The following is a 23,950-nucleotide window of genomic DNA, read 5'->3' on the forward strand; positions in this document are numbered from 1 at the left end:
TCCCTGAACTTGCTTCCCGACTCTCAGCGGACATCGTTACACTAACCAACCAACCAGTTTTTGTTGTTAGAGTCAATAAAGAGGAATAACATATAGGCCTTGATAGGATTGCAAAGAATGTAGAAAAAAAGGAAATAAATCATTTGAGGCTACTGATGTATTTTTATAGTCCAGAGAACTCCATGCGTGTTGAATGATCAAAATGGACGCTTATCTGTCACTAAAGAATTTGACAACCTATTTCACTCAGGATGTCTCACTCAGACTTGTTCAGGCAACGACACTGTCTTGTCGAGCGATTTCAACTCCATCAAAAGTACAAAATCTTACACAATTCTTGTCTTCTGAGAAGACTTCTGAGTCTTCTGAGAATCGAACAACTTGAGAGATAAGTGGGTTGCAGAAACAGGGTCGGAGTCATGGCTGTATTGACATGTCTTGCTCTCAGACATTTTTCTTACAGTTAGGGAAAAACAAATGCATTTTTGTCAGTAATCCATGCACAGCCAATAACAACAGCCTAAACTTTAGGAGAAAAAACATGTGGGTGTGTACATGGTTGTATTAAAATCCTTTTACTGTAGAATCTCAAATCACTCCAACCTTTGAATATACATTTTTGTCTAATCCCTGTAAGATCCGGATGCTTGGGGAGGGAAAACAGTGCAAATATTTATTGTTTTTCTCAGCTACACTGGATATAAATAGAGGCCATAGTGCATTCCTGGTTCCGGTGGGAGTCTGACACCATGTGAATGTAATACACTTAAACAACAGGCCTCACTGACTCTCCTAGATTCAAGCATGCCAACAAACTCATCCGTGCAAATATACACACCCTCACCTGTGTCTTATATTCAGAAGCTTTCTATTTAGTTCATTTGTGTGATTACATGATAGATAGCCTTATGATGAGCAAGGACGTTATGTACCATTCACTGCCCAAACAAATAAAAAAAACAAATGGCCATTTGGATACACAGTGTGGAATTTGACGCTACTTTATGATTCCCACGCAACTCAAAATAAAACACCCCATCACAGCAGCCTAGGCTTTGCACATGGACTTATGAGTAGACTATGTCACTATTTTTTTTTATTTCAAGATTTAAAAGAATGAAGTTACTTTCCTCTCTCCATGTTAACATTCAGAATTATCTAGGTATGTTTTAATTGTATTTTTCACCTTTTTCAAATTTTTCAAATTTTTCAAATCATGTTCAAATTCAACTGCATAATAGACCATGCATTGCAAAATGCAGCAATGTAATGTGCTACTTCCTTGCTATAGAAAATGTAAATATCCCAAATGGACTAGAATAGCCGATGTATCTTATTTAGAAAAATATAAATCATTACGCAAATCCATCCATATTGTATCAAATCATGTACAGTATTTCATCCACCCATCGACTTTTCTTTTCCCTGGGAATCCCCTCCCCTATCCAAACGCAGAGTCTGTCACCGGCTGAAGTTACAGCACTGTTCCAGCTGTTTTGTTCCAACATGTTGGTATGGTAGAAGCAATGAGTCAGAAAAGACTCATACATAAACGGGCCAGGCACATACAGCGCATGGACACCGTGGACCGTATCCATAACACCTGGAGATACTGCAGAAGCACATAGGATCTCTGGTGCCATCAAATCATTTTCTGTGAAAATAGAGGAGAGGAGAGGAAGATCATCTTTGGGAAAAGGGCTGAGGTAGGCATAATTATTTAATTTTTTTCCTTCTTTTTTTTACAATCCAAATAGAGGCAGTACTAATCTATCCCCTGTTTCTGTCTCACCTGTGTAGACCTAATAACACATTCCTTACACATTTTGGGGAGAAATGCTGATTTATTGTTTTGGATCACATTCACATGTTCATCCTTCCAAATTCAAGAGCCGATTGGAATAATTGTGTTGCAGTCTGCATAGTTAAGCCCTTTGAGATATTATGCCCAATTGTCGCCAAATTATGCCTTCCGGTAATTATGCCTACCCTTAATTATAAGTTCCTCATTTAATTGCAATCCAAATCCAATGTGCCAATTAGGTAGTATAGTATTATATCGCACCATATCAAGACTGTGATGGATTCAGTGCTTAGTATGCCAGTGTTTTTTTCATATACATCAAAGAGGTAAACGGATACATCTGCAGCTGTAAGAGGTCTCCTCTCACCACTATGTGGCTGTGGAAGGGAGAGTGTTGCAAATAGCCTGTAACTGAAGGGGTGATACACAGGTGTGAGATACACGTACACACAGCCTATGGCAACTGATACTTCCGTCTCTCAACCTCGACGTCTTTCTCTGCTTTTCTTGAGGGCAAAAAACAAGTAATTGAACTATGTTTGACGGTCATTACCACCACATAGTGATGATTTGATCTGTATCTATTGGTATATATAATCCTATTTATCTCAGGTATTTGTGTGTTAAGTGTCTGAATTGGCACCCTAGAGTAAATAGTCACTACATATTTGTTGCACTACTTTTGACCAGGGTCCATAGGGCTCTGGATTGCCTATAAGAATAGGGTGCCATTTTGGATGCAGACATAGACTGCCCTCCTGACCTGGTGATGCTAATTAGAGGTCATAGGTCATCTACTATGTAACATGACACCTTTGTGTACCATGTGGGGGTAGCTATAAAGCATTAATTACTTTACAAGTCGTCATATTTCATATTCAATAGTTTATATGAATTTCTGAATGACAGTGATTCAAGTAGTAGCCTATTCCTGCGGCTATGGAACTCTGACCTGTTCACCGGACGCGCTACCTGTCATAGACCTGCTGTTTTCAACTCTCTAGAGACAGCAGGAGCGGTAGAGATACTCTCAATGATCGGCTATGAAAAGCCAACTGACATTTACTCCTGAGGTGCTGACTTGTTGCACTCTCGACGACTACTGTGATTATTATTATTTGACCATGCTGGTCATTTATGAACATTTGAACATCTTGGCCATGTTCTGTTATAATCTCCACCCGGCACAGCCAGAAGAGGACTGGCCACCCCTCATAGCCTGGTTCCTCTCTAGGTTTCTTCCTAGGTTTTGGCCTTTCTAGGGAGTTTTCCCTAGCCACAGTGCTTCTACACCTGCATTGCTTGCTGTTTGGGGTTTTAGGCTGGGTTTCTGTACAGCACTTTGATATATCAGCTGATGTAAGAAGGGCTACATAAATACATTTGATTTTATTTTATTTGATATTCAGTATTTATAATACATCATAATATCACATAGAATTCAGTATCCAAGTATGTGTTCAAATGATTCAAGTAATCAATTAAAAAAATTCAGGTTTATTTGGATGATGAGAATAATTGAGGCAGCCAATAAGGAATCCACACAGGTCTGGCCTTGTTCATGTTAGCGTCCACAATAAATAACATTGATGTGTTAGAGAGAGGATTACATTTCTGTTCTTTAATAAGAAGATGAGCTTACATTAGAATTATGTACACAGTATTTTCCCAATATTTATATCCATTAGCATCCATTTGGGGCCGGTGTATTTGTATATTTTTACAGTTTCATCCTTCCTAGTGTAGGCTAAATCCTTACGCTGACCATGGTTTTGCTGCAGAACCTGTCCACACTACATCCATCAGTCAATGCTATTGAAACAGCCTGTCCAAGAGATGCTGTTGTGTCAGATTATATGTTAAGTCATGTTATGCTATGTTATGCTATGTTATGCTATGCTATGTTATGCTATGTTATGCTATGTTATGCTATGCTATGCTATGTTATGCTATGTTTTGCTATGTTATGTTATGCGATGTTATGTCATGTTATGTTATTAGACAGGCGCCTTTGGCCATGACTAAAATCTTGTATCAGTGGTATAGTGAACTGAACTTATAAATGATTTCAACACCCAGACCTGATTTCAGACTGAGTCCCATTCAGTTTCAAAGGAAAATCTATAGGCACTGCCAGTAAATCACTGCTCCCTATAAAAAGAGCTCTCATTTATCAGGTGAAGACAATATACAGTACACACCTTGGCTTGCCCAGGGCTAGGGTATCCGCTTAAATCAACAACACATTCTCAATCAGGGAACTTTGGAATGTTTATAGCAGAGAGAGAGAGAGTGTGTGTGAGCGTGAGAGTTAGAGAAACAGAGAGAGAGAGAAATTAAAGAGAGAGAGAGTTAATACTAGTAGGACATAATGCCAAATATGGAGAAATACTTTGTAAAAATGCAATAAAAAATACAAATTCTGACAAATCTATATAGTTTGAAGTCCTGTTAGTTAGTTAAATATTTCCATACAGTGCCTTTCTTAGATTTTTTTCTGCATGCACCAGTGTGATAAATGATGTAAAAAGAAATACGTGTTCTGTTTTGAAACAGTTAACATGGGATGGACAATCTAACGACAACCAAGATTGTAAATGCTGGTGCCGGTGGCAAGGGTAAGAAGTCACTGAATATTCTAGAGAAAATACATCTTTTATTTTGCTTTGCTTTTTTGGCTTTGTTCGAAGAAGCTTGTTTTGAAGCTTGTTTTGATGTTGATACAGACTGAAGGTTTGTAGTTTTGTAGTTGTTCTCAATGACCAAATATATATCACCTGTCAGCCACAACACATTATTGCAGTGTACCATTATATTGAACCTGGTACTCTTCAAATATATTATTACAAGTGTATTGGCCAGGAATACATTTCAACATGAAACCTATTTATGAATTGTCAATATATCTTTTTTTTTTTATAGTCGTCAAAGAAACAGTAACCACAACAACCCGGGTGACATCACTGCCGCCAAGTGAGTTGTGTCCTCTCTGAAGGTTTTCATCATTTATACACACTACATGTACCTGTGAATATAGTATCCCATAAATATGAAATTATCCTCTGTTCATCCGAACATTGAGTTTCTATAATTCATTAAAAAAATGTTTTTCATACTATCATTATTGGTAGGGGAGATTATTCATGACAATTTTCAGCAGTCTGGGTCCTTGTTCGATTACTTCAGAAAAGCATCCTTCCTTCCTACCTTCCTTGATGTAATCACAGATCTGAGAAAAAAAGGAGGATGAATTTCTAAAGTATTCGAACAAAACCAGTGGTGTAAAGTACTCAAGTAAAAATACTTGAAAGTACTACTTAAGTAGTTTTTGGGGGTATTTATACTTTACTTTACTATTTATAGTTTTGACAACTTTTACTTTTACTTTACTACAATCCTAAAGAAAATAATGTACTTTTTACTCCTTACATTTTCCCTGACACCCACAACTATTTGTTACATTTTGAATACTTAGCAGGACAGGAAAATTGTTAAATTCACACCCTTATCAAGAGAACATCCCTGGTCATCCCTACTGCCTTTGATCTGGCAGAATCACTAATCACACATACTTCATTTGCAAATGATGTCTGAGTGTTGGAGTGTGTCCCTGGCTGTCCGTACATTTTAAAAACAAGACAATGGTTCTGTCTAAAAGGAATTTGAAATAATTTATACTTTTGATTCTTAAGTATATTTAAAACCAAATACTTTTAGACTTTTACTCAAGTAGTATTTTACTGGGTGACTTTCACTTTTACTTGAGTAATTTTCTATTACGGTATCTTTACTTTTCACTCGAGTATGACATTTGGGCACTTTAACCACCACTGAACAGGACCCATGTCCTCCCCATTGGTCTCTGACTGTACCTCATTTCTCCACAAGAGGGAATCACTAACTCTGTCATCTACAACCAGAAGAGCGTGTCCTCCAGCAGTTCTAGTGGAGTTTCAGTTGTGGAGAGGAAGGTCATCTCTCAGAGCAGTGGCAGCAGCAGCAGTAGCTATGCCATAACATGTTCAGGACGTGCTCAGACAGAGCGCCAGTGGAAAAATTCTAGATTTAAAAAATCATCTATATCCAAAAAAACATCTGTGGTATTTTTCTTTTTTTGGCACAGTGTGACAGTTTTGTAACACCTGCTCATTTGGACTGCAGTCAGAATCCTGTAAAAGACTGTTTTTCTTGTACTGTCAATCACAGCCTAAACTCTTCCAATGAAAGAGCTTAGATGCTCCTATAGACCTCCTATGGTCACTGATATATAATCCATTACTTATAGGATTCAATAGATATATAGACAGCTAAGCTACATTCAGCGGTGTCATGCCCATAGGGGGCCCAGGGGCAAGTGCCCCCAGAGATTTGTCCTATATAAAAATATAGATATATACTTTTTTGTTGATTGTTTGTTTGTTCTCTGTAATATTACTAGCCACTTAGCAATTTTATAAAGTTGGCTTTAGCTAGCCCAGACAGGTTCCCAATCTCCCAACCTTGTAACTAGCTACCGTGAAGCAATTTCAGGTTATCAATCAAGGTAGAGTAGCTAGCTTGTCTAACTATCTTATCAGGTATGCCTGCTGGCAAAGTCTGTAGACTTTAGAAAAGCAAACAATAACTAAATGTACTGAATAAGACTCACATTCCTTTCAATCTTTTACCCATATTTTACCAGAGAAAAAAACACACCAGTCAGGAGGTATGCTTAGATATGCAGAAAAATATACATATTTTTTTATATATAATTAAGCATAATGATACATTGTTATATGTCAGGCTACTGTATAAGAAAAAGTCACTTTCTTTAAGCTCTGTATAAGTCCTAATGATTATTTTTCTCCTTTCCTCTTCTAGCCTCAGGTGGTCTCTCTTCGAGGAGTGGGCTGCTCTCTATTGGAGGAGGAGAGTCTACCAGTAGAGCCATCACAGGAGGCAGTAGCTCAGTGTCAGTATCCTCCTCTGCTGCAGCCGGGTCTGTGGGTGGAGCTAAGTCTGGGTACGGAGGGGGATCCGTCAGCAAATCAACCACCATTACCACTATAGAGTCCCCCTCTTTATCCCCTGGTGCTTCAGGGGCCTCTTGCGCAGCTTTTCGGTCTTCAGGGGCTTCGGGGACATCGTTCGGGGCGAGCAAGACCAGCGGCTCCCTCTCCGTTTCTGGAGGGGGTCTTATGTCTAGCTCCAGTTCCAGTTTTGTCACTGGTTCCAGTTCTGGTGGTTCCAGTTCTGGTTTTGTCTCTAGTTCCAAAGGAGCAGGAGCAGGAGGAGGCGGTTTTGTCACTAGTTCCAAAGGAGCAGGAGCAGGAGGAGGAGGAAACAGTTTTGTGACTGGTTCCCGTTCTGGTTCTAGTTCTGGTTTTGCCTCTAGTTCTGGTACCGGAATCGGAGGAGGGGATTCTTCTAGTGCCAAAATGTCGACCGGCGGCTTGGGCTCTGTGACCGTTTCCACGGTTACCAAGTCCAACTACAGCTCTTTGGCGGGGGCGGGTTCAGGGGGCGTGAAAAGGGGCGGGGCACAGGGGTCTGCATCCTCTTCTGTCAGCTACTCCCCCACCCCCATGGAGAGAAAGAGCATGACCACCACCATGATCGCCCGCTCCATGGGCTACGAAGGTCAGTGACAAGGTCAAAGGTCAAAGGTTAACCATATTCATATGCTGCGTTCATAACCAAGTGGGAAGGTGGAAATTACCTGTTGTGAAGTCGTAAATACCAGTTGGATGCATGCAAGTTCTTTGAACTCATTGAGAAACACAGATTGGCTAATGGCCAACAAGCTGCGTCAACCATAATCTAAACGTACAGCTATATGTGCTTGTAAACTAATTATAGTGTTCAAAAAACGTATTAATAGATTGCTTTAAAAAAATAATGTTCTGTTGTTGCATTTAACCGCGGAAAGTGCTGCTATCAAGGTCATTTCCTTAGTAGATGTCAGAGGTCAGCACGTGGGAGAAGTCGAAGCTCAGGGATAATAGTCGAGGTTCCTACTAGTAATTACCAGTTGGAGGGGCGTTCAAGTGGACTTTTCCCAGTCATATGTGGTAAATACCACCTTCCCACTTGGTTATGAACGTAGCCTTATATCCAGGGCTAGGATTTTTTTCCTGACCACATAACCTCTGGGTACCTAAGATCATATATCGGGCGCTTTCTTCTGCCCAGGTGTTGCTGATGCCTGCCAGATCTTACAATGTCTGGATAGGTATTTTACGTATTAGCTAACCACATCATATGTTACAACAATCTGTCGGTCAATGACACCGTCGATGACATGGCACGTAACCATTGGTTGACGCATGCAACGTCTGAGGGAGGGAGCGCAACCATTTCTTGGTCATGTCATGTGGTCAGGAAACTACTGGCCCTACCTAAGGTCCTCTGATGCTCTTTAGTACAGGTGCAGATATCAATAATAACGTCATTAAGAATATCATTAGGAAGTTGAAGTATGACTTCAGTTATGACACGAAGAAGGAAAAGTAATCAATAGTGGTGTTTTTCTTCTGTGTATTCAGGAAGATCCAGTGGAAACTCATCTCCGGAATACACAAGGAGAGAATATGGTAACTACCAATCTTAAATGTGACTTCAAAATGTTTTTAATTCCGATGTTTAATAAAAGTGGATATTAAAAATGACATAATTGATTTTTGATAATTGATTGTTTCAGCTGCAGAAAGTACAGCTGCCAGTGCACCCACCAGAGGGCGGAGCCACAGCAGAGGTACTAGCTGTTAGCGCACAGCACCATCAATCAGACCATACACTACTGCAGAATGCACTTATTCTTTTTTGGCAATTTTAAGTGGCTGCATTTGATTAAAATAGAACACATCTGATTACACTACACTACTCTATTCTAATCTATTCTATACTTTTCTATTCTATTCTATTCTGTGTGTCCTGTTCCAGAGAGTGAGATCAGATGCAGACTGCAGAGTGCCTCTCCCACTGCCAAAAGATGTGAGTTGCCTAATACCACGCGGGCTCTTATCACTAACCTATGACTCACCCGAACTGCCCTGGAAAATACACGTGGACCAAGATGATATTAGTTTTGACTTCAACAAATAGGGAGACAATATGACTCAGTCAGAAAACGTATAAAGGAAATGGAATGTGGATGCTTGAAGATAAGCTGAATATGGAAGATAAATACAGTTTGATAAAAATCGGTCTTTATAATTAAAAAGCGGTTGAAAAGCCTGCACACTGTACATTTCCTACGTGACATTAGATGACACCAGAGTCTGTTCTCCCGTGGCGTGTAGGGACGGAGCTGGATGATGTGAAGAGGCTGCTGAAGGGGAGTCGCTCCAGCAGCATCAGCCCCCCTCGCTCCCCCACCAGCACCCTCCCTATCCCCAGGAAGGCCAGCGTAGAGACCAGAACCATGCCAAACAGCTCCCAGTCAGGTACACACCCTCACCAATATAATCATGATCAAACTAGGTAAATAGGTACATGAGTTGTAATTACACTAGTAAGAAAGTACATAAATAATCACTGATGCATTAGATGGCCAGAATATGTTCTTAACTGACTCACCTGGTTAAATGAAGGTTAAATAAAGGTTAAATCAACATACATAAACATACATAAAACCAGTTAACCCTTTCCCTCTCTCCCAGGCCAGTACGACAGTGCCACCCTGGACTCAGTAATGCCTTCCTACGTGTGGTCAGGCCCCACGGCTGGAGGCTATGGTTACCACAGCAACGCCATCAACCGGTCCCCCACCTCCACCCTCCAACACTCACCCACCACACTCACAGGTCAGCAATAGGCATCACCAAATATACAGTCACAATTATTCTAACAAGAATGGCATGATACGTAGTGATAATAGTGCCAACAGAAATGTAATCTGAATTTAATCCTTCACACCATCAACAAAGATATTTATATAACTGAACAGGTTTAATCCAAGAGATTAAAAGAACATAATTAAAATGAACTAGATTTGTGTGCGACATAAAAATCATAAGAAAGTATAAAAAAGAAAATGTCCCCTAATTTTCTCATTGTCAATGAGTACTGTATATGTTACTGTGGGTGTGACTCAATCGATGTGGGTGTTTATCAATGTTTCTACAGCCACGGGGCTTCATAACAACCTGGCTCTCAGCTCTACATCCATGAACTCTGGACTCTCTGCCTCTAGCACTGGTAAACATCTCCCTCAACATCTATCATCTCTCTATCGGTGCGTCCCAATAATCTTTCCTTTCTCCCAAAGTGTTCACTTGTTCCCTTCCCTTCCAGTAAGACTGGTATGCAGAGACGGGCAGTATTTGTATTACATGTATTTGAAATATGTATTTAAATTCTTTCTGAGTATTTAGTAATGTGTATTACACTGGGCTGAACTTCACTCCAATGTATTTTGTAATAAGTTACTTTCGAGAGCGGTAATTTGTATTTTTAAAATACAAAATACTTTTCTATACCGTTTTTCAGTGGTGTAAAGTACTCAAGTAAAAATACTTTAAAGTACTCTTAAGTCGTTTTTTGGGGTATCTGTACTTTATTTTACTTTTAATAATTTTTGGTAAAAAGAAGATAAAGAATTTTTTACTCCATACTGACACCTGACACCCAAAAGTACTCGTTACATTTTGACAGGAAAATTGTTAAATTCACACACTTATCAAGAGATCATCCCTGGTCATCCCCTGCCTCTGATCTGGCGGACTCACTAAACACAAATTCTTCATTTGTAAATGATGTCTGAGTGTTGGAGTGTGCCCCTGGCTATCCGTCAATGAAAAGAAAAAAATGAAATTGTGTCGCCTGGTTTGCTTAATGTAAGAAATTTGAAATATATTTAGACTTTTACTCAAGTAGTATTTTACTGGGTGACTTTCACTTTTATTTTACTCATTTTCCATGAAGGTATCTTTCATTTTACTCAAGCATGACAATTGAGTACTTTTCCCATCACTGCCATTTTTTATATCGGTTCACAATTTTGTGGCCCCCTTTCATGCTGCCTTGGTATCAGAAGTCTGATTGCACTATGGTGTCATAAGAGCATCTGCTAAATTCATTAAATATAAATGTATATGTAAAAATGTACAATTGCAAAGCATGCTGAGTAGTATTCTAATGAGCTCTACCACGGAACAAGGCCAATAATAATACCCAGTATGTTCACATAATTTACATTTTGGTAATTTAGCAGACACTTTTTTCCAGAGTGACTTAGAGTCAGTGTATTCAACTAAGGTAGATAAACAAAACATATCACAGTCATAGCAAGTGAAACGTTTCTGTAATCGTGACTGAGAACATTGTTTCTGTTTTGGTCGTTTACTTGCAAACATATTTCTATATTTTAAAATACAAAATACATGTATTTTAATTAAATATATTTCTAAATCTTGATACATTGATCTTTATAGTATTTTGTCATTTTTGACAATCCCTGCTGGTCTATAGAAACTCCCTCTAGCCCATGTCGACACCAATCTGATACTTTCAGTAGTAGAAGTGTATTGAATATTTTCTCTCCTTTGTCCTACTCTAGTTCACGGTATGCAGAATAACCTGGCCAGCACCACTGGCGGTATCCTAACAGCTAATGGAGTCAACGCACAAACAGGTATGAATGGAGTGTTGAGTGTTCAGAAATCCCCTTGGATCAAGAGAATACTGCCCATGTTCATTGTGGGAGTTATATTTCACACGTGTTTAAATCATGTTAAATTCACCCTGCTTGTCTTTCTATTTCTGGCAGTCTATGGTGTGCAGAAGAATGGCACAAGCACAGGGGTGTCCACAACCGCAGGTGAGTCCAAAATACTTTGTTTTGCATAGATAACAATTAGGCAACCATGACATAAAACATTTGATTTGATGTACATATGTACAAGCAGCAGCAGCACCAAGACAAGTATAGCGCTTTCCTGCAGTCAAATTACCAAATTGTCCTCTAGTTGCCTCATGGGTGGAACGTTATTAATATTTTTCCTCTTATTTGATGTACATGAAGTGTAATATTGGGATGCAAACTTAAGATGTAATACATTTCAACTCTATATCTGACATAGTACAAGTGTCGTCTTTTTTTTTAACCCCATATCCATGTGTGTGAGGTATATGCTTTTGTTTCAAAGTAGATTTGTTTAAGACTACCAAGAAACACTGTGTGAGCCTGATTTAGCCCACTGCAGTAAAATGATATCCTCTACTACTCTATCTTATCATGTATTCATGACACTTACCAGTTTATACTGAATGTTTTTGCTGCCTATTTCTCAGTGGCACCCAGCAGTCCTACCAGTGACGAGGTCTTCGCCAAAGAATACAAATTCATGCTGCTGGAGAAAGAGAAAGCTCCCGTCAAAAAGGAGACGGAGAGACTCATCATGGCCAAAGATACCGGCAAACAGTTCTCCTCTGCTGGCACTGCTATTGGTAGGCAACACTCAAAACAAATAAAATTGAATTGGTCACATGCTTCGTAAACAGCAGATAGGAGGTAATTGATGTAAATATGTACATATAAAAATAATAAAGTGACAGTTAACAGGATAGATGATAAACAGTAGCAGCAGCGTATGTGATGAGTCAACAAAGAAAAAGTTTGTGCAAAAAGGGTAAATGCAGATATTCCAGGTAGCTATTTGGCTAACTATTTAACCAACTATTTAGCAGTTTAATGTTTTGAGGGTTGAAGTTGTTCAGGGTCCTGTTGGATCCAGACTTGGTGCATCAGTACCACTTGCCATGCGGTAGCAGAGAGAACAGTCTGTGACTTGGGTGGCTGGAGTCTTTGACAATTGGTATAGAGGTCCTGGTTGGCAGGAAGCTCAGCCCCAGTGTTGTACTGGGCCATATTCACTACCCTCTGTAGCGCCTTGTTGTCGGATGCCAAGTAGGATTCCAGATTCCCTGCTTATCCTGGGAATCTTCTAAGCATCATTCCTAGAAACTTGGGAATTTTGGGAAAGTTACCGGAATATTGCAATCCAATACGTGAGAATACCAGAAATGTACACATAGAGGAGGGTTTTCACTAAATACATATGATTTACTAAATATTCAATTGTCTGCTCAACTAGAAGAACCTTCTGAGGGAAAATGGTACCAGTCCTATCAGATCTTAAATGTTTCCATGCCCAATAACATACTACAGTCCCACTGTCTTCGTGTTAGTCGTTGTCTGTGAGTTATGGCAAAGTTTACTTATCTTTTGACATTTAACAGCCTATTCTGAGGACTCACTGAAGAAGGAGAAGAAGAAGGTGTCCAGCTTTGTGGAGCCAGCTACAGCCAGAACCACAGAAACTAACGGTAGATAACAGAAGTGAATAGACATTTTCACCACACCTTGACTTGTGTTACTAACACACTGTTCTTCCACTGCTGTTTTTTAAAGCTGGATCCTTGATGAAAGTCTCAACGAAAGACAAAGCAACCTATGCAGGTAAAGTCTAACTATACTTTGAAATTGAAATGGCTGAATCCCAATGTAACAATCTTCAGCCCTGAATGCCTATTCTTATGCATTTTTCATGATACTCTACTGATGCTGGTTCTTGACCCCCGTGTCCTCTACCTCTCTCTTCGATCAGAGATACGTAAGGACGAGTCTGGAGGAGGCTTCTGGTCCTGCTGTTCCTGGTTGAAGTGGCTGCTGGGCCTCCTGCTGGGTCTTCTGCTCCTCCTGGGGCTCCTCCTGGGACTCATCGCCCTGGGTAAGAGAGGAGGAGTGGAGCTGTAGGGCACTGGGGTGGTTTGATTTATGTGGTTGTCTCTGTCATAGAGAGCTAGAGGTACATCCGTGTCTAAGTAAATCTCTCTTTTTTTTCTCTCTGTTTTTTCTCTCCTGCATTTCTCTGTTTCTCGCTTCTCTCACTCGATCTTTGTCCTTGTTTCTCTCTGTTTCCCTCTCAATTCCCCCCCCCCCTCTCTCTTTCTCTTCCAACCACTTACAGCCGAAGAAGTCAAACGTCTTAAAGCTCGTGTGGACGCCTTGGAACAATCCTCCAGCTCTTCCTCAGCCCATTCCAGTCGCCTCTCCTCCTCCTCAGCCATCAACATCATAGACCCTCTGGAGTCTGCATACATAGACAAGACCTCCTCTCCCTCCTCTACCACACTGCTCCGCTCTGATAATGGTATCAATCTGGGAGTGGCAGCAGGAGCAGGTCCAGGATCAGCTAATGGACCAGGCCAAGACCCTGTAGCTCTGCAAATGGCAGTACAGCAGATAGTCAGGACTGAGCTGCAGTCCGATACTGTACGAGGTACAGAACCAGAACCAGAACTTACACTGTGCACCAGCCTTGTGTTTTGTGGGTATATGTTGAGCTTTTCAACCATTAAAACAAAGGAACGATTCAGTCAAAAATCCCAAATCATGCAAACTTGTGAATTGTAAGAATATTTTTGAAAGATTTTATACATGTGTGGTTTTTATTGGATTCTATATATTGACAACGGGTTTATTTATTTGTTACAGCAACACTTGCACAATCAATGAAAGGAGCGAGAGGAGAGCCTGGGACCAAAGGTATTGTAGGGCATCCACTGCATGGACATGGAAACATACGTAGATGGATCCATTCATCCATAGATGGAAACAAACTGTATTGGCAGAGCAAGTTTTGGCTGTGTCTGTTGATTAACATTTCAGCTGTTTAATTTCAGGTGACCAAGGTGGTCCAGGAGTCAAAGGTCAGTGAGCCATAGACCTACATTTCATTTCAATGACGTCACACATGCAAATACTGTACACGTTAGAGTTATACTGTACAAATGGAATTCATTCATTCGTTTCAGGTGATAATGGATTCCCTGGCCTACCAGGTAGAAACACAAACTACTAGTTTTATTCTGGAGTGGCTACAGTAAATAATCATCTGCTTAATGATAGCAGACTGATGTTTGGCTTCTATTCCTTAGGTCCTCCAGGTCAGATGGGTCACAGTGGACAGGAGGGCCCGAGGGGACCTAAAGGAAATGCAGGTAATGCTTAAGGACACAATTTGACTTAAAATTACAAGGTCTCAATCTTGCAACCAATGAGAAATGTATTGTATAGACTCTAACTCCCACAATGCATCTCTTCTCATCTGTGAACAGGTGAAGCTGGTGCAGAGGGCTCCCCAGGCCAGAAGGGCCGAGAAGGACAAACGGGATCACGTGGAGAGCCTGGTCCTCCAGGGTTTGGAGAGAAAGGGGACAAAGGTATGTTCATAAGTGTATTTGTTGGCGTCACAATTAGTCACGGTATATCTTCAGAGAAAAAATGATGGGTTCCTGTTCAAGCTCTTATGCAATGTTATGTGATGCCATAGGTTCTCCTGGTGAACCCGGAGGGCCCGGGCCTGCTGGCACTGCTGGGCCTGTCGGGCCTAAAGGTAAGGCCAAAGGTCATCATCAATGCAGGAAATACATCTAGATTGATGAGATACATTAAATCATCACTAATTGTAAGTCGCTCTGGATAAGAGCATCTGCTAAATTACTAAAATGTAAATGCATCAACATGTAACTGTTGGCCACCGACTGTAACTGTTGGCCGCCGTTGTGAAAGTGTATTCATTTTGGTTTTCCAGGGTTAGTGGGTGGTCAGGGTGCTACAGGTATCCCAGGTGAGTGCTCTTTGCCCTTTTTGTGTACCATTGTATTGGAAGAAGACACAAGCGTGCGATCTCTAAAGTTGTGTATTTGTCACTTTTCGTTAGGAACTCCTGGTCCACAGGGTTTCAGAGGTGAAGCAGGCGCTCCAGGACCGAAAGGTATTCTAGACCAACATGTTGAGATGATGTACTGTGTTGTATACAGGCCTATTTGCTTGATTTAGATTCACAAAGTAGAAAGCTACAAATATAGCTAGAAACCTTAGTTGATACATCCATTTTTTCACTTAAACATTTATAATATATACCCATTGATTCTTGAAGAATATAACTTATTAATGCCTCATGAGCTTAGTTTAACTGTCATACCCCATCAGAACCCCCAAAATAAGCTTGCTTTACTAACATTTCGGTAAAGAACGTAAATGTAAACAAAGACTGTATGGCCTCAAAACATGGTGAAAACTATACATTTGGTACCATGGATGGTCAGTCCTTGCATCTGTAACCAGTGTGAAATGGTTAGCTAGTTCTCAGTGCGCACTGGTAGCGTTTCAATTGGTGACGCCACTCAGTCTGAGACATTGAAGTAGTTGTTTCTTTCGCTTTGCAAGGACCGTGGCTTTTGTGGAGTGATAGGTAGCGATGCTTCGAGGGTGACTGTTGCCAATGTGTGCAGAGGGTTCCTGGTTCAAGCCCAGGATGGGGCGAGGAGAGGGACGGAAGTAATACCGTTACACAGCCATAGTGCTGTCTATGAATTTGAGAGTGGTTACATTTCTCCAGCCCCCATCCCCTTGTTTTTTTCTCGTGAAAGAGGGGCGGGGAGGTGGCTTTGTTGTTGTTTCAATGGAGGATTCTAGCTTTAAAGGTGTAATATGCAGAAGTTGCCATTCCCTGGTTGCAAAATGTCTAATAGTTCGCCTAATTTCAGTTTGTGACATAACAAGCAATTGTGTAGAGAATCATTGTGCCATCTAAACCTCTGTGAAGTACTGTATCTTTCAGCTGTTTGAAAAACTGAAAGTAAAAGACACAAAAATGAAATTTAAGAATGGAAACATGGAACATATCATCCTCTTCTTAGACTTACGTTCAACGAGAATGACAGATCTCTAACTCACATTTCTATGTGAATTTGGTCAGGTCACCTAAAAAGGTACATACTGCAGCGTTAAACAAAGATCATATCAGTAAGCCTATTGTTTCTCTCCTCGTCCAGGAGAGAAGGGACCAGCTGGACCTCCAGGAAATAAGGGCGAGCCAGGAGAGAAAGGACTCCGCGGAACATCAGGTGTGTATCGGTCTGCCCTGAATAGTTAGAATCACATGGGATTCAGAACTTTGTCTCCTCTTTATTTCTTATCGCCCCCTTCTCTAGGAAAACCCATAATTGAGAGAAATATGCACTATATACGTAAACTGGTGTGAAAATGGGTTGTAAGTACATTTCATAGTGGTTATGTACCCTCTCCGTCACCATAGGTGACCCAGGTCAAAGAGGACTTCCAGGACCAGACGGAGCAAATGGATCCAAAGGACCTGCAGGTAAGTGAACAGAGTAGTGAAGAAAAGATTGTGCTGCTAGAATAATCTCAGACTGTCCGAATATAGACACCCTAATAGTGAAATTCTTCACTCTTATCAATTCTGTATGTGTGGGTGTTATTCAACAGGTGCTCCCGGGGCTGACGGTGAAAAAGGCTCTAGAGGTAAAAAAAACAACATCCTTTGGTAGATAGAAACCACAACAATATATTTTGGTTGAAAAATCGAGTTGTCCATATAACAACTTTGAGATTTTTACAGGATAGTTGATACCTTTATCATTCCAGGTGACAAGGGATCGGATGGGTTGCAAGGTCCCAGAGGACCAGCAGGACCTCCAGGAGATTCAGGCCTCCCAGGTACAATCAATCAATTATTCAATTAATTAAACCATATATCCATGCATCCATCAATCAATGCTTAGTATTCACTATTTCAATAACATACATTTTCCATTTGCTTCCGCTGTAGGCATTCCCGGGCTTCAAGGTCCACCAGGTATGACTCTTTGATGCAAAATCATTCCTTGATTTACATTTCAGATGCATGGTTTCTCAAATATTGTACAGTAGGCTATAACATTTTTGTAACCCTCCCCCTCTATCTACCCTGTATAGGTATAGCAGGTAATCCTGGTCAGCCTGGAGGTAAAGGTAATGTACCTATTACATACTTCCTCTATATCTTTAGTCAAACAGGATTATGCTTTCATTCAATCTATCATCATGTCATCTTCTAGGCGAAGCTGGAGAACCTGGTAGAATCATCAATGCAGGTAAGTAAGAGGAAACGACAAGGCGAATTAGAGACATCGTTACACTGTTGGATAGGCACTCTACATCTACAGCTGTAAATATTTCTTGAGATTACTTTATAGTACAGTGTCCACAGTAGAACAGCATCACATGTCCTTAAGTAATGGATGGTCATTGGTCAATCTCCTGTTTGAATTCCAGCTGGTTCCAGTTCGGTTGCCATCCCCGGACCTCCGGGCAGCCCCGGACCCACTGGTGTTTCCGGATCCCCTGGACTCTCAGGTTGGTACTGAAGCTCTGCATTCTTAAAATGTTCTAAGACGTTGTTCTACAGTTTGAGTAAACACTGTATCGCCTTGACCAGATCTGGATGAAGATCTAGATGTTGGAGATCTTTAGGAAGTTCCTCATAGACTTTTCCTTGAAGTACAATACGATTTGTGCTCAGTGCTTCTGCTGTGTCTCCTCAGGTCCTGTTGGCCCTGCTGGTCTTCCTGGAACGCCTGGTAAGACGTATTTCTCAGATATCCAATGAGACATCAGGGTCCACATACTGTACGTACTTTCCCTTTGATTGTTCATTGTCTTTGTCTCTATAGGTCCCAGGGGAGAAAGGGGAGAGGAAGGAGAGAAGGGAGACCAGGGAAAGCCTGGTATTACTGTACAGACTGTGGAAACCATAGAGAGTGAGTATGTTTTGCTCATATCAATGAATTCTTACAGACGGCAGACCTGAATATGTTCTTGTTTTAGACTCGTTACAGTATAGGACTTTCGTATTACCTTTAAACTTACATTACCCCTTACAACAGGACGTGCACCTGCGGCTAGTCTTCCTGGCCCACCTGGCCCTCCAGGGCCCCCAGGAGAACCAGGTCCCCAGGGTCTTCCAGGTAAGCCATGTGGTTCATTCTCCATGCACTTTAGAACTTCAATGTATTTTGGGATGTATAGCCGTTTTATTTTATTTAGTTCTGATCCCTTTTTCTTTTGGATTCTGTCCTTTTATAAAAGCAAATTCATACCTTATTCCTTCTCAGGTAAGGGTCCCCCAGGTCCTGAAGGTCCTCAAGGACAGCCAGGTGTACAAGGTAAGGGTCCCCCAGGTCCTAAAGGTACTCAAGGAGAGCCAGGTGTACCAGGTAAGGGTCCCCCAAGTCCTGAAGGTCCTCAAGGAGAGCCAGGTGTACCAGGTAAGGGTCCCCCAGGTCCTGAAGGTCCTCAAGGAGAGCCAGGTGTATCAGGTAAGGGTCCCCCAGGTCCCGAAGGTCCTCAAGGAGAGCCAGGTGTACCAGGTAAGCCATATCCTTTCTACCTGAGAAGACTGCACAATATTATATTGAAATTATATTGTAAAATAATTAAGCTATTGTAAGAATTATAAGTTACTCTTCAAACCATTTTGATGAATTTCAACTAAACCACAGGTGTTGGTGTGCCCGGCCCCCGAGGTGATAAGGGAGAGCCAGGTAGCTTCGTGCCCAACTCAGGTAGGTGGCCCTTACCAAACCTACACTGCACTCTCCATACTGTTACCTCAACACAATCACTCTACAGTCAAAGATAGAAGCTGTTGATCAGTATATATTTTACCTTTATTTACCTAGGCAAGTCAGTTAAGAACAAATTCTTATTTTCAATGACAGCCTAGGAACAGTGGGTTAACTGCCTTGTTCAGGGGAAGAACGACAGATGTTTACCTTTTCAGCTTGGGGATTTGATCTTGCAACTTTTTGGTTACTAGCCCAACGCTCTAACCACTAGGCTACTTGCCGCCCCGTATGATACGGTATGATATGGAAGGTCACGTAATGTATCGCAATGTAGTGTAACACTGTGTTGTCTTTCAGGAACCTTCTTCGCTGGGCCCCCAGGACCAACTGGTCTTCCGGGATCACCAGGTACAGAGGAGTCCAACTCACTGTCTATACCATTTGTGTTTTTATCATAGTCAATTTGGTCAAAACAGAGGTTATGTGCACTCATCTTGTAAATCATTTGATTGTTTCCTAATGCAAACCAGGACCCCAGGGTTACCAAGGTAAGCAATTTTAAAGGCATGTCCATGTCAAAGGGCTGGATTGATGTCATAGTAGGCTATGAACTGGCTCAATCACATACTATTTACATGGCAGACTTAGTGATAGACTTAAAATGTCAACCTTAACGCAATTTGATCTATGTTTCAGGTGACCCAGGTCAGCCCGGTTTACCAGGAGTTCCCGGAGATCCCGGTGTCGGTGGGTGGATCAAATATTTATCAGAAGCATAGTTAAACATTCAAGCCTACACCTGTGGCTTGGGTTACAATCAACATTTACTTCTGAATTTACTGGATCCTTTTGGGTATGTGTTGTATTGTTCATTGTATTGTTTTCTCCCCAGGTTTCCCTGGACCCCAGGGACAACCTGGAGGTCCAGGACCAGAAGGGGACAGTGGCCCTCCAGGGCCCCAAGGCCCAGAGGGCCCCGAGGGGCAACCGGGTCCAAAAGGTACACCCTTACACCCCTTTAAAGATGCAGTCTGGGATCTTAAGCACTACATTCGTAACATATCATACGAATGGCAAAAATAATTAAAACTGGGACCTGTTTTGGCTCATGAGCACTATTTTCAAATCTACTGGCTAAAATTATACAAAAGCTCTGGAGCATCACATTAACAATGTTTATCACTCAATATGGATCATTTGTGTAAGTTAAGCCTACTTATATTTTTATTAGGTGAGGCTGGTGTTCCAGGTGCTCCAGGAATCCCTGGCTACTCCAGTGGTGGATCATCCAGGAGTTCCCCTGGAGCACCAGGTCCACCTGGACCTCCCGGGGCTCCCGGAAATGATGGGCCACCTGGGTCTGGGGATGGAACACCGGACGTCCGTCAATACATCACAGAATACCTAAAGAGTGAGTGAGATGATAGGATTTTTCTTCTTACCTCCAATGAAAAGGAGTGGGGCTAATCTATGTCCATCCAAAGACCGTTACAATATTTGATAGCATACGTGACCTCCATGGGATAATATGGTCGACAAAACACGATTTAGTTGTTCTTTGCGTAGATGAGGCTAACTAAAATGGTGCCTCAAGATCTAAAACCTTTTCTACGCTACTGTTTAGCAGTGCAGTAACTTGTGTATTGTGTTGTCCTTCATGTAGGTGACGGTGTCAGGGAGTACATGTCGGGTCCTCCGGGTCCTCCGGGTGTACCGGGGCCCCCTGGTGGCGAGTCAGTGGACGATCTTGCTAGTCGCGTCATCGCGTACATCCAGAGTGAGTCCAGACAAACCAACATCTTATCAAAAGCATTACATATATGAAGTATATCATATTGTATGTTTACCTGGATCTAATACTTCTGTTGACATTTCAGGTGGAGGTATTGCTAGTGGGGTGCCTGGACCTCCAGGCCCGCCTGGCGCTCCCGGTGGAGGCAGTACATCGCTAAATGACATCATCAGCCTTCTACAGAGTAAGTCAGTTGTTTGAGCACAAATGTTGATAATCAGGTCGGAAAAAAGAGATAACATTGTGTCATGAGACAGTCAATGAAGTGCCCTTGCCTGATCCGTTCCCCTCTCAGGGGAGGAAGTGCGACAATACGTCATCGGTCCTCCTGGCCCTGCTGGACCTCCTGGCATCCCAGGGATCCCATGGAGAGGAGGCTATGGCTTTAATACCCATGAGGTGGCTGGACGAGTACTCACTCTAATGAATGGTAAGGAATCACTGACACAGCCATGTCAGATTCACATTTAGATTCATACACACACCATTTGCTTCTTTAACCATAGTGTGTGCAAGTGTTTCCCAAATGGTGGGCCGGGACCTACATATGGATCTTGGTAAGTAGTTCAATTGATTTAAAATAGTCACGTGATAAGATTTCAGGATTGAGATTGGTTGTAGCATCAGAGCAGGGTATGGTGGGCATGGTCGTACCCCCTGGACCACCAGGCCTACCTGGGTCTTACAGTGACATCTCTTATCTTCTGCAAAGTAAGAACTCTGACTAGACTTCCAAAATTCTGTGAACTTTCAATGAATTACATTTTTCCGGAATCAGAAGGGAATAGCAGGAAATCCGGAATCGGGACATCGGAAAAACCAGGAAATGTATTGAAAGTTCCTGGAATTTTGCGACCGTAGCTCTGACTACGGACTTTATACTAACATTAGCGTTTAGCACATGTTCTTTTCCGGAAGAGCTAAATGACACGGTTTTGGCCACACATTAAATTCCAATCATCTATCATACAGTGCATTCAGAAAGTATTCAGACCCCTTGACTTTTTCCACATTTTGTTACGTGACAACCTTATTCTAAAATCGATTGAATAGATTTTTCCATCCTCAATCTACACACAATACCCCATAATGACAAAGAAAATTGTTTAGACATTTTTGCTAATTTATTACAAATAAAAACCTGAAATATCACATTTACATAAGTATTCAGAACCTTTACTCATACTTTGTTGAAGCACCTTTGGCAGCGAGTACAGCCTCAAGTCTTCTTGGGTATTTATTTAAAACATTTATTTTACTAGGTAAAGTGAGTTATAAGAACACACTCTTATTTTCAATGACAGCCTAGGAACAGTGGGTTAACTTCTTATGGGCGGTAGCATCCCACCTGGCCAACATCAGGTGAAATTGGAGAGTGCGAAATTCAAACTACAGAATTATAAGTATTTAACTTTTATAAAATCACAAGTGCAATACATCAAAATAAAGCTTAACTTCTTGTTAATCCAGCCACTGTGTCAGATTTCAAAAAGGCTTTACGGCGAAAGCACACCATGTGATTATCTGAGGACAGCGCCCCGCATACAATACCATGAAAACATATTTCAACCAGGCAGGTGCGACACGAAAGTCAGAAATAGCGATATAATAAATGCCTTACCTTTGATGATCTTCTTCTGTTGGCATTCCAAAAGGTCCCAGTTACATCACAATGGTCCTTTTGTTCGATAATGCCCTTCTTTATATCCATAAAAACTCAGTTTAGCTGGCACGCTTCAGTCAATAATCCACCCAGTTTCCCTCCATCAAAATGCATACAAAATGAATCCCAAACGTTACAATAAACTTTTCCAAACAAGTCAAACAATGTTTATAATCAAACCTTAGGTACCCTAATACGTAAATAAACGATAAAATTTAAGACGGAGAATCGTTATTTTCTTTACCGGAGAAAAATACCAAAGAATGCGCTCTCATTCACGCGCTTGGAAACACTACAGCCAAAATGGGAGCCACCTAGAAAAACTACAATTGCTGGCTAATTTTTCCAAAAACCAGCCTGAAACTCTTTCTAAAGACTGTTGATATCTAGTGGAAGCCCTAGGAACAGCAATCTGGGAGGACTTCGCCTTATAATAAAAGTGATAGCCATTGAAAATAGTGGTAGGCTGAATTCTTTGGGGGGGGTGGTTTGTCCTCGGAGTTTCGCCTGTTATATCAGTTCTGTTATACTCACTGAAATTATTTTAACAGTTTTAGAAACTTTAGAGTCGTTTCTATCCAAATCAACCAATTATATGCATATCCTACCTTCTGCGCCTGAGTAACAGGCAGTTTACTTTGGGCACGCTTTTCATCCAGATGTGAAAATCCTGCCCCCTACCCAAGAGAGGTTAACTGCCTTGTTCAGGGGTAGAACAACAGATTTTTACGTTGTCAGCTCAGGGATTCGATCTTGCAACCTTCCGGTTACTAGTCCAACGCTCTAACCACTAGGCTACCTGCCACCCCAAGCTTGACACAGCTTTATTTTGGGAGTTTCTCCCATTCTTCTCTGCAGATCCTCTCAAGCTCTGTCAGGTTGGATGGGGAGCATTGCTGCACAGCTATTTTCAGGTCTCTCCAAAGATGTTCAATTGGGTTCAAGTCCAGGCTCTGGCTGGGCCACTCAAGGACATTCAGAGACATGTCCCAAAACCACTCCTGCGTTGTCTTGGCTGCGTGCTTAGGGTTGTTGTCCTTTTGGAAGGTGAACCTTCACCCCAGTCTGAGGTCCTGGAGAAGGTTTTCATCAAGGATTTTTTAATATATATTTTTATATAACTAGGCAAGTCAGTTAAGAAAAAATTCTTAGTTGCAATGACAGCCTACCGGGGAACAGTGGGTTAACTGCCTTGTTCAGGGGCAGAACGGCGGATTTTTACCTTGTCAGCTCAGGAATTCGATCCAGCAACCTTTCGGTTACTGGCCCAATGCTCTAACCTCTAAGCTGCCTG

The 23,950-nt window shown here is 41.4% G+C and overlaps 1 protein-coding gene across 1 annotated transcript in view; it reads left to right on the plus strand.

Moving 5' to 3' along the window:
* The first annotated feature begins 1,474 nt into the window (after nucleotides 1-1,474).
* Nucleotides 1,475-23,950, plus strand: part of LOC129836120 (collagen alpha-1(XVII) chain-like) — a 28,729-nt gene continuing 6,253 nt past the window's right edge. Inside the window, exons 1-47 of the mRNA XM_055901934.1 lie at nucleotides 1,475-1,706; nucleotides 4,361-4,422; nucleotides 4,727-4,777; nucleotides 5,693-5,824; nucleotides 6,665-7,427; nucleotides 8,333-8,376; nucleotides 8,484-8,537; nucleotides 8,726-8,776; nucleotides 9,085-9,228; nucleotides 9,445-9,588; nucleotides 9,911-9,982; nucleotides 11,343-11,417; nucleotides 11,553-11,603; nucleotides 12,077-12,232; nucleotides 13,025-13,111; nucleotides 13,197-13,244; nucleotides 13,393-13,515; nucleotides 13,756-14,067; nucleotides 14,283-14,333; nucleotides 14,471-14,497; nucleotides 14,603-14,629; nucleotides 14,726-14,788; nucleotides 14,906-15,010; nucleotides 15,121-15,183; nucleotides 15,382-15,417; nucleotides 15,511-15,564; nucleotides 16,628-16,699; nucleotides 16,891-16,953; nucleotides 17,082-17,117; nucleotides 17,241-17,312; nucleotides 17,425-17,451; nucleotides 17,571-17,606; nucleotides 17,693-17,728; nucleotides 17,910-17,990; nucleotides 18,179-18,214; nucleotides 18,308-18,394; nucleotides 18,521-18,592; nucleotides 18,749-18,790; nucleotides 19,136-19,198; nucleotides 19,559-19,609; nucleotides 19,732-19,749; nucleotides 19,898-19,948; nucleotides 20,094-20,201; nucleotides 20,433-20,612; nucleotides 20,865-20,978; nucleotides 21,079-21,177; nucleotides 21,289-21,423. Coding sequence (XP_055757909.1) covers nucleotides 4,371-4,422; nucleotides 4,727-4,777; nucleotides 5,693-5,824; nucleotides 6,665-7,427; nucleotides 8,333-8,376; nucleotides 8,484-8,537; nucleotides 8,726-8,776; nucleotides 9,085-9,228; nucleotides 9,445-9,588; nucleotides 9,911-9,982; nucleotides 11,343-11,417; nucleotides 11,553-11,603; nucleotides 12,077-12,232; nucleotides 13,025-13,111; nucleotides 13,197-13,244; nucleotides 13,393-13,515; nucleotides 13,756-14,067; nucleotides 14,283-14,333; nucleotides 14,471-14,497; nucleotides 14,603-14,629; nucleotides 14,726-14,788; nucleotides 14,906-15,010; nucleotides 15,121-15,183; nucleotides 15,382-15,417; nucleotides 15,511-15,564; nucleotides 16,628-16,699; nucleotides 16,891-16,953; nucleotides 17,082-17,117; nucleotides 17,241-17,312; nucleotides 17,425-17,451; nucleotides 17,571-17,606; nucleotides 17,693-17,728; nucleotides 17,910-17,990; nucleotides 18,179-18,214; nucleotides 18,308-18,394; nucleotides 18,521-18,592; nucleotides 18,749-18,790; nucleotides 19,136-19,198; nucleotides 19,559-19,609; nucleotides 19,732-19,749; nucleotides 19,898-19,948; nucleotides 20,094-20,201; nucleotides 20,433-20,612; nucleotides 20,865-20,978; nucleotides 21,079-21,177; nucleotides 21,289-21,423 — 4,264 coding nt within the window. The 5' untranslated portion in view covers nucleotides 1,475-1,706; nucleotides 4,361-4,370. The remainder of the gene's footprint in view (nucleotides 1,707-4,360; nucleotides 4,423-4,726; nucleotides 4,778-5,692; nucleotides 5,825-6,664; nucleotides 7,428-8,332; nucleotides 8,377-8,483; nucleotides 8,538-8,725; nucleotides 8,777-9,084; nucleotides 9,229-9,444; nucleotides 9,589-9,910; nucleotides 9,983-11,342; nucleotides 11,418-11,552; nucleotides 11,604-12,076; nucleotides 12,233-13,024; nucleotides 13,112-13,196; nucleotides 13,245-13,392; nucleotides 13,516-13,755; nucleotides 14,068-14,282; nucleotides 14,334-14,470; nucleotides 14,498-14,602; nucleotides 14,630-14,725; nucleotides 14,789-14,905; nucleotides 15,011-15,120; nucleotides 15,184-15,381; nucleotides 15,418-15,510; nucleotides 15,565-16,627; nucleotides 16,700-16,890; nucleotides 16,954-17,081; nucleotides 17,118-17,240; nucleotides 17,313-17,424; nucleotides 17,452-17,570; nucleotides 17,607-17,692; nucleotides 17,729-17,909; nucleotides 17,991-18,178; nucleotides 18,215-18,307; nucleotides 18,395-18,520; nucleotides 18,593-18,748; nucleotides 18,791-19,135; nucleotides 19,199-19,558; nucleotides 19,610-19,731; nucleotides 19,750-19,897; nucleotides 19,949-20,093; nucleotides 20,202-20,432; nucleotides 20,613-20,864; nucleotides 20,979-21,078; nucleotides 21,178-21,288; nucleotides 21,424-23,950) is intronic.

The sequence above is a fragment of the Salvelinus fontinalis genome, chromosome 3, assembly GCF_029448725.1.
Source record: "Salvelinus fontinalis isolate EN_2023a chromosome 3, ASM2944872v1, whole genome shotgun sequence".
NCBI classification, from domain to species: domain Eukaryota; kingdom Metazoa; phylum Chordata; class Actinopteri; order Salmoniformes; family Salmonidae; genus Salvelinus; species Salvelinus fontinalis.